The 18,491-nt window shown below is 39.7% G+C and overlaps 1 protein-coding gene across 1 annotated transcript in view; it reads right to left on the reverse strand.

Moving 5' to 3' along the window:
- MPP7 (membrane protein, palmitoylated 7) overlaps positions 1–18,491 on the reverse strand; it is a 149,655-nt gene that overhangs the window by 98,094 nt on the left and 33,070 nt on the right. Inside the window, exon 2 of the mRNA XM_015421412.1 lies at positions 10,892–11,055. Coding sequence (XP_015276898.1) covers positions 10,892–10,928 — 37 coding nt within the window. The 5' untranslated portion in view covers positions 10,929–11,055. The remainder of the gene's footprint in view (positions 1–10,891; positions 11,056–18,491) is intronic.

The following is an 18,491-nucleotide window of genomic DNA, read 5'->3' on the forward strand; positions in this document are numbered from 1 at the left end:
CTTCGGCGGGGGCCGGGGAAGCCGGTGGCGGGGCTCTCTGAGCCTCCCCCGAGCCGCAGTGCTTCTGCACGGGCCCAGGAAAGCTGGCGGTGGGGCTCTCTGGGCCTCCCCGAGCTGCAGCGCTTCTGCGTGGGCCTGGAGGACCCAGTGGCGGGGCTCTCCGGGCCTCCCCCGAGCCGCGGCGCTTCTGTGCGGGCCCGGGGGACCCAATGGTGGGGCTCTCCGGGCCTCCCACGAGCCACAGCGCTTTTGGCACGGGGAGCTGGGGGCGGGGCTTGCCACCGCCACCATTTGTGCGGGCTCCTGGGCTGCCGGAGCAGTGCTCCGGCACGCTCCGGCCCCAAAAGACCCCTGACCCTCTGAACTATGTAATTAGCTTGACTTGGTTCAGATTTACGACATGTTGTATCATATTTCTGTCTGCATATTTATATGATCCCAGGTAATAATTTTAAATCTAACCAGACAAGGGTAGTGGTAGGTATACAGGATCTATGATTTTCGAATTAGCAGGTTTGTTACAGAAAGTACAAATGCATTTCCCTCTGACATGTTTGTGTTGTTGAAAAGAGAAAGTTGCTCATCACTTAAACTGCAAGGTAACACTGCTGGTTAAATGCAATACACCATCAAGCCTAGACTAATACTTTCACTATATATGTGCATGTCTGGGACATGATTAAAACATCTATTCACATAAGTTCACTACTAACTAGCCATGTGCTCTTCCACTAGAACCATTTTAAACTTCTGGAAGCATTTTTAAAAGGTTACTTTAGCAGCTAAATTTGCCAGGTAGAATGCTACTGCAGTCTTACATGAAAAAATATATCCTCGTGTTCAAAAAAGGCAAGGCTTCCTGCACACTCACAACACTGACCATTTAGCAATTATTCCCTATTAAGACAGCAATGCTTTAATGCTGGAGACAGCAGTAACTGATGTTTCTCTCAAATTTCTCAGAAATTCAAAAAAAAGGAGGGGGGAGGGAAAGCTGGGTACTTTGCAACAATATCTCATCTAACTTTCCCACACATGTAATCTGGCAAAAGCAATTAAAGCACAGTATGTATTTACATATTAATTATCATAAATTTTCTAATTAAATAGGTGTTGTGTTTTAGTATGTTTTATTTCTATTACTATAGTAGACAGACTACAAAACTGCAAAGTTCAGCTTTCATGTCAGGAATTGCTGCTGCTTATCGTAAACATCTAACCACCTGATTGAATAGCGTGATGATAATAAAATTTGCACCTATATTTCGATTTATTAGTACCTATCATTAAAGTAAACTCAGAAATAACAGAATTTTATGCCTCATCTGGAAAATAAGATTTAAATCAATTCAAAATTAACGAAGCCTGACAGGTCAGCTTTCAGATGACATTTTGGGTAGGGGAGGAGACAGGAGGAATGCATGACTGCAAGATGTCAAGATTATAGGTTATTCGAAGAAACAGTTTCACAGGGTCAATTGTCTTAAAGCCTGCCCCGAATAAAAATCTAGTACCAATTATTGTAGGATGGACTGGAAAAAGCTGTCTACATCCGTCAAACTGTCTTCCTCAATTCCGTCTTACTGAATACATGGGCCCATTGTTATAATAGTAATTTTAAAGACTTGCAAATTCTTACAAATAATGGAAAAATGAACAGCAAACAACTTTTTTTCAATTCTAGAGAACAGTTTCCGCTAGTATTATTTTCTACACAAGACAGCTAGCTCCTAAGAGGAGAATAAATGGCTAAGAAATTGGGGAAAGTGTTCACATGGTAAACCACTCATACTGCAGTCCAGATGCTCAACATTCTTGACATCAGAGTGGAAAAATTTACTGTTAGTCTAGAGAAATTTAATATCACCATTCTTGTCATATCCTTCATAGCTTCATTATTAGAACAAGTCTGTGGAAGCTATACGGTACGGCTAAATGATAAAAAATATGGTCACTGCGTTCCATCACTCTTACATATTACAAGAAAACACTAATCTTGTCAAAGAGATTTTTAATTGGTTATTAAGACAAATGGATGTCCATTTACCTTCATTTATTAAGTAATTTACTACATCAGAATTTTGAACCCAAGTGCCAAGCTAAGACCTCAGATTTTAACTGTAACTAAGGGGTAATAAACACTAAAGAACATATACCTAAGCCCAAAACAACACTGTAAATTTTTACTGTATTAATAAAACAGAACACACCGACCTTTAAGTTTTCCACTTTGTCAAAGGTAATCAGTACTGTTCATTGCTATTTCTACTAGGCTTACATTTCTCACAAGTAAAGTATTTTACAGTTCTGTAAAAGGATCAGACAACATTTGTTATACAAGATTAAATATTCAGCAACCCCAGTTCCTATACTTTGACATTATTTGCTACTGAACAGTGTAATGCAATAAAGATTATCAGTACTGCCTGAAAAAGATGCACTGCCGTTGACATTTTAGTATTATCTAATATACACTGAGGGTCCTGAGGTGGCTCAAGTGGTTAAGGTGCTGAACTGCAGGCTGGAAGGTTGGTAGTTCAGCAGTTTGAGACCCAGAGTGCCGTATCACAGAGTGAGCTTCCGTCTCTGGTTCCAGCTCCTGCCAACCTAGCAGTTCGAAAGCAAGAAATTGCAAGTAGATAAGTAGGTACCGCTTTCGGTGGGAAGGTAATAGCGTTCTGTGCACCTCGGCATGTAGTCATGCCGGCCACATGACCACGGAAATGTCTTTGGACAGCGCTGGCTCTTCGGCTTGGAAATGGAGATGAGTACTGCAACCCTACAGTTGAATTCGACTGGATTTTGAACAAGTGGAACCTTTACCTTTACCTAATATACATGGAAACTTTGTTTATATTCCTTTTACTTGTTGTTGTTCAGTCACACAGTCAAGTCCAACTCTTCGCGACCCCATGGACCACATCACACCAGGTCCTCCTGTCCTCCAGAGTTTGCTCAACTTCATGTCCGTTGAATCAATAACATTGTCTAACCATATAATCCTTTGCTGTCCCCTTCATGAGTACTCCCTTCTCATTCGGTGGCCAAAGTATTTGAGCTTCAGTATCTAGCCTTCCAGGGATGTGTCAGGGCTGATTTCTTTTAGGATTGACTGATTTGATCTCCTTGCAGTCCAAGGGACTCTCAAGAGTCTTCTCCAGCACCATAATTCGAAAGCATCTATTCTTCAGCGCTTGGCCTTCCTTATGGTCCAACTCCCACAGCCATACATTACTACTGGGAATACCATTGCTTTGACCATACAGACTTTTGTTGGCAGGGTGATGTCTCTACTTTTTATCATGCTGTCTAGGTTTGCCATCGCTTTCCTCCCAAGGAGCAGGTGTCTTAATTTCATGGCTGTAGTCACCATCTGCAGTGATCTTGGATGCCAGGGAACTGAAGTCTGTCACTGCTTCCATGACTTCCCCTTCTATTTGCCAAGGAGTAATGGGGCTGGATGCCATGATCTTAGTTTTTTTGATGTTGAGTTTCAAGCCCACTTTTGCGCTCTCCTCTTTTACCCTGAGCAAGAGGCTCTTTAGGTCCTCTTCACTTTCTGCCATTAGCGTGGTATCGTCTGCATATCTGAGGTTGTTGATCTTTTCCCCAGCAATCTTAATTCCGGTTTGTGATCCATTCAGGCTGGCATTTTGCATGATGTACTCTGCATATAAATTAAATAAGCAGGCCTTGTCGTAATCCTTTTCCTACGCTAAAGCAATCAGTTGTTCCATATCCGGTTCTGTCGCTTCTTGACCGTTATACGGGTTTCTCAGGAGGCATGTGAGGTGGTCTGGTCTGGTACTCCCATCTCCCATCATTTTACTAAAAAGATTTATATCCTGACATTTTTCACAATTGCTTCCAAGGTAGCTTCCATAATAATGTCATAAAATGAAGAATGCAGAAAATAGCAACAGCAAACATCCTTCCCATAATTCCAATACAACCCATAGCTAAAAATAATCAGGAAGAATAGAAGGGAAACCACACATACGAATCAAACAAAATCCTAGAGAACAAAAGTGTTTTTACCTGATACCTAACTATAGTAGGCTCCAGTCTAAAAGCCATGAGATAGGCATGCCATAGGAAACAGAGAGTGGGTATAAATGTGCAGTTTTCACAGTGGAGGGTGGTAAACAGTAGGGCTCAGTACTGGGTCCAGTGCTTTTTAACTAGTTCATTAATGATTTGGAGTTGGGAGAAAGCAGTGAAGTGGCTAAGTTTACGGATGACACTAAGTTGTTCAGGGTGGTGAGAACCAGGGAGGATTGTGAGGTGCTCCAGAGGCATCTGTCGAGGCTGTGCAGGTGGGTGTCAATGTGGCAAATGAGGTTCAACATTGGCAAGTACAAAATAATGCACATTGGAGCCAGAAATTCTAACTATAAATACATGTTGATGAGGTCCAAAGTGGTGGAGACTGACCAGGAAAGAGATCTTGCAGTCACGGTAGATAACTCACTGAAAACATCAATCCAGTGTGCAACAGCAAATGCTGTGCTGGCATAATTCCAATACAACCCATAGCTAAAAATAATCAGGAAGAATAGAAGGGAAACCACACATACGAATCAAACAAAATCCTAGAGAACAAAAGTGTTTTTACCTGATACCTAACTATAGTAGGCTCCAGTCTAAAAGCCATGAGATAGGCATGCCATAGGAAACAGAGAGTGGGTATAAATGTGCAGTTTTCACAGTGGAGGGTGGTAAACAGTAGGGCTCAGTACTGGGTCCAGTGCTTTTTAGCTAGTTCATTAATGATTTGGAGTTGGGAGAAAGCAGTGAAGTGGCTAAGTTTACGGATGACACTAAGTTGTTCAGGGTGGTGAGAACCAGGGAGGATTGTGAGGTGCTCCAGAGGCATCTGTCGAGGCTGTGCAGGTGGGTGTCAATGTGGCAAATGAGGTTCAACATTGGCAAGTACAAAATAATGCACATTGGAGCCAGAAATTCTAACTATAAATACATGTTGATGAGGTCCAAAGTGGTGGAGACTGACCAGGAAAGAGATCTTGCAGTCACGGTAGATAACTCACTGAAAACATCAATCCAGTGTGCAACAGCAAATGCTGTGCTGGGGTTTATTAGGTAAAGAATTACAAACAAATCAGCCAGTATCATAATGCCAATGTGTAAATCGATGATGCAGCCTCATTTGGAATACTGTGTACAGTTCTGGTCACCACATCTCAAAAAACATAGCTTTGGGAAACTAAAATGATTAAGGGGATGGAACACTTTCCCTGTGAAGAAAGATTGAAGAAGTTAGGGGTGACATGATAGAGGTTTACAAAATTATGCATGGGATAGAGAAGTTAGAAAAAGACAAGGCCACAGTAGCTCAGAGGTTAAGACGCTACATTAGGGGTGACATGATAGAGGTTTACAAAATTATGCATGGGATAGAGAAGATAGAAAAAGAACAAGGCCACAGTAGCTCAAAGGTTAAGACGCTGAGCCGCAGACAGGAAGGTCTGTAGTTGGGCAGTTCGAGACCCTAGTGCCACGTGACGAAGTAAGCTGGTGGACCTCCTGAAGGAACCTGGGTTTTGGCTACTATGTGACCACGGCACTTTCCTCTGGAGGAGACGAGGACAAGAGGATGGGGGGTGCTGGACTGACCCCCCACCACCACTTTGATTCTTTTCCGTGCCATGTCCAGCAATGTCCTGTCTGGCAGCATGGGACTGGATGGTGGAGCTGGCCGACAAGGTCACGGCATAAGGGCAGGGACTGGACTCCAGCAGGGAAGCTCAGTGAAAGTGATGGTGCGGTGTGGCACAAAAAAAATAAAAATAAAAATTGGGGAGGCTGGGCTGGATGAGAAGTTGGGGGCCCGCACCTGGGCTTCAATACTCCTCCCCTCTTCACTGGATTACACAGCCAGCCACTGCCCTGTATCACTTTTGTTTTCTCTATGCTTTTTTAAAGTGCATTTTTTTTCTAGCAAAGGGAGAAATCAAAAGCTTTCTTTTCAGTATTTCTCTCCCACCCCCCTCCCAGCACACACTGGCCTGAAATCTCCCTCCCCCTCAGGATCCAGAGAAACTCACTAGCAAATAGTAAGAAACCTGATTAGAAAATATATATTGTTTTTAATTCACAGTTTTTTCTACTCCTCTCCCTTTCTCTCTCTCTGTCCATACACACACACACACACCCTTTCTTTCTGCTTTGGTGTTTAAAATAAAGGGGAAGGGGGGGTGGCCACAGGAGGAGGGAACTCACCTTGTTCCCCAAGGATTTCCCCATTTACAACACAAAAGCTCAAACTTTAGAGCTGGCAAATAGCACCCTCTGCCAACTGCCATTGCAGAAAGCGTACTATGCTTGCAGTTCAAAAAACAAACAAACAAAAAGAGATAAAACGGCTTTTGGGTAGAAGACTCTGAAACCCCACCCCCACACACACACTGTAGGGAAGCTATGGTGTGACTCCTGATAAGAGATAAAAGAGGGATTTCTCACCACCCAAGCAAGAAATAGGCAAGGCTGGAGAAGGAAAGAGCTGATGCCAGAGGCAAGAAGGAGGAAAATTTCCTCGCACGTGTGCAGAGCAGGCTTTTGGCGAGGAAGGGGAAGGGGAGGGCAGGGGGCGAGGCAGGCTCAAAAGCCAGTCGGAACTGCGTTCCAGTGCGTTCCTGCCCAAAAATAGCCCTGATTATCAAGAATAGCAGTTTGGGAATAGTACAGCCAACATTGTTAGGGACTTCAAGAAGATCAAGCCTTCTTCGTCAAGGCAATTTTTATCACCTCTAAACACAGAACTCAGAACAACTGCATGAACTTTTAGTTTCATCTAACCCTCTCAAACGTTCTCTTGGTTAGTTTTTACAATAGGAAAAAGAAATGACTGCTTTTGACAAGTTGTTGAGAAAATGTGGGCTATTCAAAAAGTCGGACTAACAAACACAAATCCAATATCTCAACACCGTTCTGAAAGGACTTAGGAAGATGATTTTTTCAGAATTCTGTATATCACTATATCCCACAGTAAAGTGACTGACCTCCATGCCATGAAAACCACAAAACCTAGTGATCTACGGATAAGTGGATATTGGGACATATTGAGTGGATTCCCAAGGCATGCAGAAAAATCTCCTTTCTAAAAGAGTGGGAAAAAGCCTGATGAAAATTTAATACACTGCAGGAGGTACAGAATGTTGAGAAGAGTTAGGCCTCAGGAAAAGAAAAGGGGGACTTGCTCAAGACCCTGAGAGCTTATAGAATCCTGGAGAGAGAAATCTGGGGGAGCAACAGTTTTGAGATTGCTTCCCCTCCCACAGTTCTTCATCAGCTCCTGGCTTGTTTTGAATATAAAGCAACACAGCCTGCAAGGAAATGCAAAGAAAATGAAAAGTTGGTTTTATATACCACTCTTCACTACCCAAAGGAGTTTTGGAGTGGCTTACAATCACCTTCCCTTCCTCTCCCCATAACAGGCACCCTGTGAGGTAGGTGGGGCTGAGAGAGTTCTGAGAGAACTGTGACTGACTCAAGGTCACCCAGCTGGCTTCATGTGGAGGAGTGGGGAATCAAACCCAGTTCTCCAGATTAGAGTCCGCAACTCTTAGCCACTATACAAAGCTGGATTCCAACTGTATTACCCTATGGCAGTTAATACAGCAGGATAAAGTGACTTCTTCAGCTAATGTCTAAACTGCAGTCAACTTTGCTAAACTCAAATCAATATTCTCAAAATATTAAAATTGTAGCAGACTAGCAAGAACAAAATTAAGGACATGAACACACATTTTCTCCCTTAGTCCTAGCTGCAGGGTCAAAGTGAGGCACACACAGAAACATAATTCACAGTGACCTTATAGAAAATGCAAATGCAAAAGAATAATGCTGAAAACATATATATAAAAACCTGTACTTCACCTATAGAAGTAATTAGCTGTGTTAAACACAATACCACCTGATTGAACATATGCCTTTTCATGAGCAGGTTTCCTTCCATGAGTGGAAAGCATCTTTGTATCAAATCCTACATTATCCAAGGATTTTTACGTCATTTTGTTAAATTTAAATTAGGCAGTTACAGTTACTTATTATTTAATGTGAATTACAGAGACACACCAATCAGTTAAAGGAGAATCATGTGCAGAAGACTGCTTGCACACACATGTACTGTTGCTTTAGGAACAGAACCGCCTTCCAAGATACCAGGGGTGATTCTGGTGAGTGAATTCCCTGGGACCAGATCACACTCTACTGTAAGGCTAATTATGCAAGTTTAAACCCATTGACTTAAGCATGCTGTTTTCTGGAAAACAGTTGCAAGTGTAGCAGTTATTTCAAGTCTCTGTTGTAACTGACTGGGGGAGGGGAGGCTTAAATCAATATTTTGTGGCATTTGGGACTGAGTTATGCAGCACACACAGGAACAGCAATAGGAGGCGTTGAATGGAAGGGAGAACTAAAACAGTGTTTTAAGCAGAAACAGCGACATTTTCCTAATAGAATAATCCTATAGATGTTTACTCAGCCCTATTAAACTCAATTGGGTTACATCCAGGTAAATCTGAAGAAGATTGCAGTCTAGGCTGCAAGTCTGTGCACCACTTGTTTGGGAGTAAACAGTACTGAACGTAGTGTGATTTTTTGTTGTGCGATTGATTTCTGAATAAACATGGGGAGGTGTGCATGGCAACTCTTTTTATATGCACAAGCTTTTTGCAGGAGTAGATAATCTTTATTGAAATAAAATTCTTGTTGGTTTATATTTAGCATGCATAGTGCTGCAACCAGAGGGTGCCCCTAACCAGTTCCAGACAGAGCCAGACTAACTTAAACAGCCACACTGATTTATGGTGCGATCTATTTCTTAAGGTCCCCAAGAGCTCCCAATGATCACAGTGCTTCTCATCCTGCATAAACAGCACCACATTTTGGCCCTATGACTGTATTATCTAGCAGTGGAGTTCTTTTTAAAACTGCAGTTAAAACTGCTATTAATTTGCTATAAAAGCATTCCAAATCCTGGGGCCATGAATTCAGCGATACTAAACTGTCTTTTATTCTGCTTTTTATTTTTCTTGCAGTTCCATCTTCATGTACTGTAAAACTCTCATATCTGTTCCATTGAGGGCAATTCTAATCTGAAACGCTATAATTTTTCTTTGTTTCTTAAGATAAATGTTTTATTTATTACAGTTTTCTTTTAATCCAGCCTTTTTTCCAGGGCACTCAGGCAGACATTATCTCCTTACCATTTTATCCCCACAGCAATTTTGTGAGGTAGGTTAAGTGACAGCAAATGTTTGTAACTACATAAAATAATGACTCAAAACACCTGTTGCATACAAAAATTGGAAATAAAAATGAGGCATTTCAAATGGGTTTTTTTTTAAGAGAGTTAGTATAAAGGTTCAGCAAGTCTTTGGAAAAAGGCTTATTACCGATAATATCATGGTAGGATTTAATTTTATAGCTGGCTAGTAGAAAACAGTAGCCTGGTAACAAGCCCAGCTACCATTTGTGGACCACCAATTAGTCATAAAGTGGATACACATCTGAATAGGGATGCTATAGTACTGCCATACCTTTTTCCAACAACCTAAGAGGCGACTCTACACATGGACATCACCAGATGGGCAACACCGAAATCAGATTAACTATATAATTTGCAGTCAAAGATGGAGAAGCTCTATCCAGTCAGTAAAAACAAGACCTGGAGCTGACTGTGGCTCAGATCATGAGCTACTCATTGCAAAATTCAGACTTAAACTGAAGAAAATTGGGAAAACCACTAGGCCATTCAGGTTTGACCTAGATCGCATCCCTGATGAATATACAGTAGAGGTGAAGAATAGATTCAAGGGTCTAGATTTGATAGATAGAGTGCCTGAAGAACTATGGACGGAGGTTCGTGACATTGTACAGGAGGCAGCAATCACCACCATCCCAAAGAAAAAGAAATGCAAGAAAGCAAAGTGGCTGTCTGATGAGGCTTTACAAATAGCAGAGGAAAGAAGGAAAGTGAAAGGCGAAGGCAAAAAGGAAAGATTTACCCAACTGAATGCAGATTTCCAGAGAAAAGCAAGGAGAGATAAGGAGGCCTTCCTGAATAAACAATGCAAAGTAATAGAGGAAAACAATAGAATGGGAAGGACTAGAGATCTCTTCAAGAAAATTGGAGAAATCAAGGGAGCGTTTCATGCCAAGCTGGCCATGCTAAAGGACAAAAACGGTAGGGACCTAACAGAAGCAGAAGAGATTAGGAAAAGATGGCAAGAATACACAGAAGAACTATACAAGAAAGACCTCGATGTCCTTGACAACCACGACGGTATAATCACTGACCTCGAGCCAGACATCCTGGAATGTGAAGTTAAATGGGCCTTAGAAAGCATTACTAACAACAAAGCTAGTGGAGGTGATGGTATCCCAGCTGAGCTATTCAAAGTCTTAAAAGATGATGCTGTTAAAGTGCTGCACTCAATTTGCCAGCAAATTTGGAAAACCCAACAGTGGCTCAGGGTAAAACAGTGGCTCAGGGTAAAAGTGGGCTTGAAGCTCAAGATAAAAAAACAAACAAACTAAGATCATGGCATCTGGCCCCATCACTCCTTGGCAAATAGCAGGGGAAGTTGTGGAAGTAGTGACAGACTTCACGTTCCTGGGATCCCAGATCACCGCAGACAGTGACAGCAGCCATGAAATTTGTCAAGCCTAACCTGACAACATACGTTCTTCGGTCATCTAGGCGTCTGCCCAGGGCTGGCACACTCTGTCCAATACATCTAATCATGCATAAATACGTTTTTGCATGCAACTAGAGCAGGCTCTGGGGCAATATGCAAGTAATTTATACATAGTCACTAAACTCTAATAATCCTTCTGTGTAGAAGTTATCAGTCCAATGCTTACATACCTGTGTCTCCTCCAGATCCAGTTGACAAAGCTGGCATGGTTCAGTCTGCAGACCACAACACACACATATGCTAGAACAGGAGTCCAGACAGAAGGTGACAGTTAACTTCAATACGCTGCTTCTGGACTTTTTACAAAGACTTGCGTAGTAGTTTCAAAGCAGACCTGGAAAAAAACAGAAATATAGCACGATAAATAAAAACTGTTAAAACTGAAAATTACTAACAAAGGTCAAAGAACAATTAGCCATCTCAAAGCACTTTATATTTAAATTACGATAAAATGAATTATTTTAGAATCTCAAGAAATAGTGAGCAATGTACACATTGTTTCTTGTAATCTAGTATGTAATCAGAGAATGCATACATAAAATCTGTGCGAAATCTAGCCAGAATCCAAATAATTGTACAGGCTCATGATAGACACTTGCACGGCTCGTAGCAGAATTTGACTCTTTCTCCCACTATATCTTCAGTTTCAAAAACAGTTTGGCAATATGGCACAGGGGACTGGCTGATCAAGAAAAACAAATCTGCAGCCCCTTTAGTCCCCCAAGTCTAGTTGTAGTTCTTTTGGGACCCAATTTTTCCAACAAAACTTGGAGCCTGCATGAACTTCTAAGGCTACAGCTGTTTACTCTCACTTAATATAACCAAAATTTTCTTCTCTCTTCACTAGGGAGCACAGTATTTGTTTCAAGGTATTTTGAACACTTGGATAGCAGGTCACTAATACAGAAATGCAACTGGAAAGTTTAAATGTAACTATATAATTTTATTAAAACTACTGATGTTATCTTGTACGTACTGACCAAGTTTGAACAGAATTGTTGTAACACAAACCAGAGCCTGATTTAATAATGCTTATATGACAAACAAAAAACAAGAGCAATAAGACAGGCATTATAACACCTGTCATTATAACACTCATCTTCAAATGAAGAGAACAGGTTGATATTTCTACACAATCTTGGTCAAAAGTAATAAATTAACAGTAATTTTGGCTTTCCATATGGATATATTTACTAATTATGTTTTACCATAATAATTATTTAAATCTAATGTAACTATTTATAGTTACCCTCAGTTATTTTCCCTATAAATTACACTATTACAATGAAGTTTTCACTCTACAAACTCCTACATTACCGGATTACTATTTTTCAGGAACCAGAAGTTCACACATTTTAAGTACTGTAATTCATTCACACACACACACCCCAAATAATTAATTTCAGCACCTGGACAGGATTTTCTAGTTGCTGATCAAATTGTCTGGTGATAGTATAATCACTGTGTTCTAAGGCACAAGTTTAAATGTTAGAGAGTTTTGTAAAAAAAAAATTGATCTTTTAACAATATCCATCCCATGGCCTTGTTGTGTGCTTAACCTGGTGACTGGCTATGGCCATTATGTCCAATCAAAACTCATCCTTGCAAACTCAGGATCTACATACAAGTTAAAACAGACTTCAGTTTTTAAGCATTCCCATGTGAGATCAAGCCAAGGGTACACTATAAATGTTTTTCAAAGCAATCCGTCCTGCTTCAAGTGTCACATGCAAATATCAAAAAGAAATTTTTTTAAACTTAGACACACATACAAATCTATTACTGTACAATCAAGGTGGTATTACCCAGCCTATCAGCTATCTTAGTTATGTGCTGATTCAGTCAGTTGCATAGCTCAAACCTTTGAAACTATATCAAAAGCATAGATTCATATTAATGAACATATTATATGGATTGCAGAGCTAATTAAGATAATAAATTTAAAGACCAGAAGTTCAATTAATCTAGCAAATGCTCAATATTATCAAGTGTGGATGCCATTCCTCATTTTTCTTTAGTGTGGTTAAATTCTTAAATATTAACTTTCATAACCCTTACTATAAAAAGTGTGGTATGAAGTTATTCCCTACAGAATCTCTATGTATATATTACTGAAAAATAAATGACCTGATGAAATCCCTAGTACTAAAAAGCTTAATATTTTGCTGGAACAAAACAAGATTCTTCTCCTCAAAACTTGTAAATTAAGTTACATTTTTAGTGATGTTTGGTTTGGCTAAATGTACTTCAAAATGCTTTGTAATTTTCTGTCAGAATCCAACTAAGTACTACTGACTGTTGCATGGAATCGATTTGCTGCAACACAGAAATACCAGCTGTTATAGTATGTCCTGAGAGGGATTACCGAATATTCTTAAATTGAAGTTCAATCCATCTTTCCATAAAAACACAACCAAAAGCCAGGAACGTAAAAAGAGTATCAAGTGCACCTGAGGCATTTACAATGCCCAATAGGACTGTCAGAACCAGCCCTTTAAAAAGGCTTATTTTTTTGAAATTTCATTATTCCAGTTGTACCTTGCTTCTATATCACACTGTATCAGATTCTTTTGGCATCTACTATGTGGAAACAGTGAAATATGTTAAGTTCAGTGATATGTTGTTGAATTTCCACCAGGCCCTTAGTAACCTCTCAGGCTTCTGTAATACTTGTGACATCTAGTGGTTATGTGAAATGGTGCATTGCCATTTGTTTGGGATACTTAATGACACAAAGGCAGGTCCACTCAGATATAAACATTACAATCCCGAATTCTTTTCTTTAAAAGTCATTAAGCTTAAAGCTACACGACAGATTCACACAGTGTAATATTCTATTCTTGTTTCATATTTTCATAATCCAAAACCTAGTCTACTGCTTATTAGATGTCTAATTCTATTGATTACATTGATTTACAGTGTATAGTCTCAGTAAGAAAGGTGGACTTGACTATAAACACTCTAAAACTTACAGTGTATAGTCTCAGTAAGAAAGGTTGACTATAAACACTCTAAAGCAAAATACATAAATGAAATAAATACTGAGAGCTGTTATTCCTTCTAGCATATACAACCGCAACTATCACCACAATATAACAGGCTTTTAAATATTAATACTTAGGGAAGTACTATACCAACGCTCAGCATTCAAAATATTTCTGATGACTTTTCAGAAACCGTTACAGAAATCCAGTAGTACTATATCAACTATTATTACTCTACAGATGATGGCTTGTCTAAGGACATTCAGCACTTCACAGCTAAACTGACATTTAAAGCAGGAACTTTCTGGCTTAAAACTTATGCCTTCAATCATTTTGCTACAATAATTCTTGAAATCCAGTTGAATTTTAGAACATCAAAATGAGCTGGAATTCAACCATAAAAAGTACTTCATAAGTGGTTGGAAGGTGGAAGAGTGTGTGTGTGATGGATCATCATATAATCACAGTGAGTATTAGGTTCCATGTCACAGGAATGCAACAAGCAAATATCCTTCCACAGAAGAGCTGGCCTTGATGTGACTTCCAGTAGATTAACATAGTAGCTAGGATGTTTCTTTGGCAATTGCAGTGTAACTCAACTTCTTAAGCTTTACCTCCAAAGCCTAATGATCCTTTTGGATGCTTCCAGTTTGAGTTAGTATAAGATTCCAAATGAAAATAAAAGCATAGAGCAAGCTTTTGCTTAAATTGCCAAGCTTTAACAGTTTACCACGTGGTGAGAATGAAGGAAAATAGTTAAGCATGTGGTCCCACATTTCTAAAAATCTATTCCTCCAGAACTCTCAAAATGTCAATATGTCCAAAGCAAGGACGGCTTGGCTTAATCTGCATTTTCACAATTCGTCCTAATGATGAATTGCCACAGACTAACAGTGTCTGCTAAATCTGGCTCTGGACAACTATTTCTACTCCTATCAATTCTTCCACAGATCATTTACAACTCATTATGTTCAAGTCCCATACTTTGTGGTTGGTTTATTACTTAGTTTGGGGAAATGGAAATGCAGAACTGATTCTGAGAAGTATTTTAGTCACTTCATATATGTGTGTACAAAACACAGTATTTCACAAAAAAGTCTTTAAATGCTTTTAAAATACCATGGCCTAATATACAAGAAACTGAAAATATAGCACGAATGTTCATTTGAAGTTGAAGCCTTTTGCATGGATTAATTCAACAAGAGCAGTGGTGAATAGCATCCTGTTCATGCAAAAACAGAATATTTCCTTAAGTCTACAGGTTCAGAGCCAAAAGTATTAAGCATGGTCACAGAGCTACTGTGACCAGTTCCGTTCCAGGAGCTTAAACATTCATACAAGCCAAAAAGCACTATTTGTATTTAAGTTTTGCTAGTTTTCTGCTTGAAAGTATATAAATATCTAATAAAGTCTCTAACTAAACAGAAAAATCTAATTCAGCACAATTATTTTATTAGAGCCAGGATTATTTCAATGCAGCATTGTTCATTTTGTTGGGGCAGGGGAGGAAGCAAAGGAAATGCAAACATTAACTTGGAGCCCCTGCATATCCTGTATAGCCCACAGTATATACTTCATAACAGAAAATGTTACTATAATGAAGGCAAAAGGAGGAGCCATACAAAGGTGGAAAAAAATTAAAAACCACACACACTTTTCCTATGGGGCATTTGATTAAACAACATATTATTCATACTTGCATTGCTAGCTTCAGTACTTTGGCTGAAGTTTTATCAAGCATACAACCTCAGTGTTTTTGATGTTCTCTTTCTATTCTACTCAGTTTGTCTGCACCCCCAAGGACACGTCCGTACTCCTGAAGGGGTAAAATGTGACATGTTTAGAAAGCCAAAAAAGGAAAGTATAAGAATTTATCATCAACGATGAAGAATGGTTCTTTCTTCCAACTGCAGAATTGTTCCGTGATCTATGAAAGTACATCATTAAGCCTTCTGAAATTCTCCTTGGAGAAACTGGGTTTTGTTTTAGCTCTATTCTACTTATCTGACAGCTGCGGACTTGTTTCATTGTGTATTTAAACTGTTTTAATGATTATTATAGATTTTTATGTAATTAAGTTCAGGACTGTATAATGTAAAATAATAAAAATAGCTTCCCTAAATTAAGGCATTATAAATGTATTTAGACGCTAAATTCATAACAGGAAAATAATTTAATGTAGTTCCAAATAGTAGCTCAATTGTCTATATTACTACTTTATTCGTTTTTGCCTTCTAGACCGACAAGCTTGCCTAGGTACTAGTATTATCAACCATAATGATTCAGTGATCCTGTATCAAAATGGCCTATCCAAGTGTCAAGTTCAAATTTCTCAGTCTACTGTATTCATACGGGTATCTTTAAAATATGAGTAATAGGTCTATTTTCAGATATCAGTCCCATGTTCTAATTAGGAATGGGCACGAACCAGCTTATGAACTAAAATTTGTTATGCATTTTGACCGGTCTGCATTTCACAAAGTGATGTTTGTGAACTGAAGAACCACCACGAACTTCCACGAATTTTGATGCAGTCTGTGGCTGTTTGTGAAAAGTTACCTCGCCATGAAAACTAACATTTTATTAATTGTTTTTAGATTGTATCTTGTCTTATCCTTTTAAACTTGTATGATATTTGTAGATCTGTAAGCCACCATGGCATGACGGAAGACAGGAGGGCCTGGCGTGATGTGGTCCATGGGGTCGTGAAGAGTCGGACTCCACTGTGTGACTGAACGACAACAACAAGCCACCATGAGCCTGCTTCAGTGGGGAGGGCAGGATATAAATAAATAAATAAATGTATTTTATATTGGGAAATAAATAAATAAAAATAAATAAGAGCTGAAAGCAGTGGTTTAAATGGCTCCAAGCCATTTAAGCCTTTTCTTTCTGTGCTTCATGAAAAACAGTTCAGCTGTTCGGTTTAAATGGCCCTAAGCCATTTAAAACCACTGCTTTCTGCTCCCTGAGAAAAGCCACAGGGAGCAGAAAGCTATGGGTTAAATAGCTCTGAGCCATTTAAACTCATGCTTTCTGCTCCCTGCTGCTTTTCACAGCCATGAACCATGAACTGAATTGCATTTTTGCCCATCCCTAGTATTAATGTAACCAAAGTTGGTGAAAATATTCTACCTTTAAGACAGGTATGCACATCACTAACATTATTCCCAATAAAATCCACAGAAAGTCTAAATGCCTTCCAAGCATATCACGTCATGTGTTTGGTTAAGGAGAAGAGCACATTAAATACAAGACCAACTAAAGAGCGATAGTGTTCCTATCCAAGATGAGAAGAGCTTTGCTTGCTATTTAATGAAAATCCAGTAGGATTACCTGCTGTGGCTGTAACATTAAATGGGTTCTAGTGATCAAGATCAGTCCCTCTCTGCTACAGCTCAGTGTCACATGTAACTGTTGCAAATCCTGAGTAAAAATGACTCAAGGGTATTTAATGAGTTCCCTGAATGCTACTGGGCAGCCAACTCAATTTAGGTGAGCCTAACACTTCTGAATTGTGCCTATCAGTTTAATATTTCAGTATTGTCACAGAAAGAATAGAATGCTATATTCTAAATTTAAAAACAAAATGTTTTTATACTTTGGAAATATCTAGTAAACAAGCAATTTTTTTGAAAAATATAGGCTTTGGCCAGAAGAGGGGGCTCATGCTCTATAAGAGAGACATGTCTCTATACACACTCCTCATGGACAAGCAAAATTTCTCTTTGCCCTACCTACATTTTCTCCTACTACATTTTTAATGAATCTAAAGTACCATTTTCTAACAGCATTATAATGTTGAGGTCTATATACTGCTTTTAAACCCAAACATAGCTGTCTTGTTTTCTTTAAAGTAATGTTTGACAACCTTATTCATGAACTAGCAAAGTATTTGTTTAGGAATCTTAAAGATCAGCACCCTACAGCTCTGTTTGTATCATTGGGTATATTCTCCAAATTTAAATTTTCTTTTCTTTAAAAAAATACAAACCAGTTTTACACTATTGACATAACTGGACATATTGTAGTTATGTACAGGATGGTCTAGCAGCATTATTTACAGATGGTGAACACAGAGATGATGAGCAAGGCAAAAGGAATCTCTAAAATTCCGGCTCACAGATCACACTGACATTTATTATTCAATGACTAGATCAGACTTCTGTGTCCTAAAACAGTGCACCTTCAAAAACCAGCTGCTAGGAAACAAGAGGAGGCAACTGTTTCCATTCCCTACTTGTGGGCTTCCTGGAGGTCGGACCACCTTGCCATGAGGGCCCATTTGAATGTTTCACCCTGACCCTGTTTAGGTGACAAGAGTATTTTAGCTCGCCCACAGAGCCAAATGGACCCAATGTGGCTTCAGATGGCCCTGCGGGATCCAATGCCCCCTGGCGGCTTGTTAGATGAGCTTGCGAAGGATTGGCACAGCCGACCGCTCCCCGACTCCCTCTGCACCCTCGCACTAACTGGCACCTTGGTATAAAAGACTGCCTGAGAGACAGTGGCAGCACGCCCGCGATGAAGCCACAAGAACATCCTATATGAGATCCTATGAGATGGCAATCAACGATGCGAAGAAAGAGTACTACGCAGCTTTGACTGTGTCTGTGAGCTCACGCCCAGTCCAATTATTTAGAAGGATTCAGTCCATGACGACTGCCACAAGGCAGGGCAAATGTCAGGGCATTGGACATTGGTTGTGAGGCCTTTGCAAGCTATTTCACAGATAAAGTCTTGTCACTCTACAGTGACCTCCCTGCCACAGTTGAGACAGTGAGCA

This window comes from Gekko japonicus, unplaced genomic scaffold (assembly GCF_001447785.1).
Source record: "Gekko japonicus isolate JY-2015 unplaced genomic scaffold, Gekko_japonicus_V1.1 scaffold725, whole genome shotgun sequence".
In the NCBI taxonomy this organism is placed as follows: Eukaryota; Metazoa; Chordata; class Lepidosauria; order Squamata; family Gekkonidae; genus Gekko; species Gekko japonicus.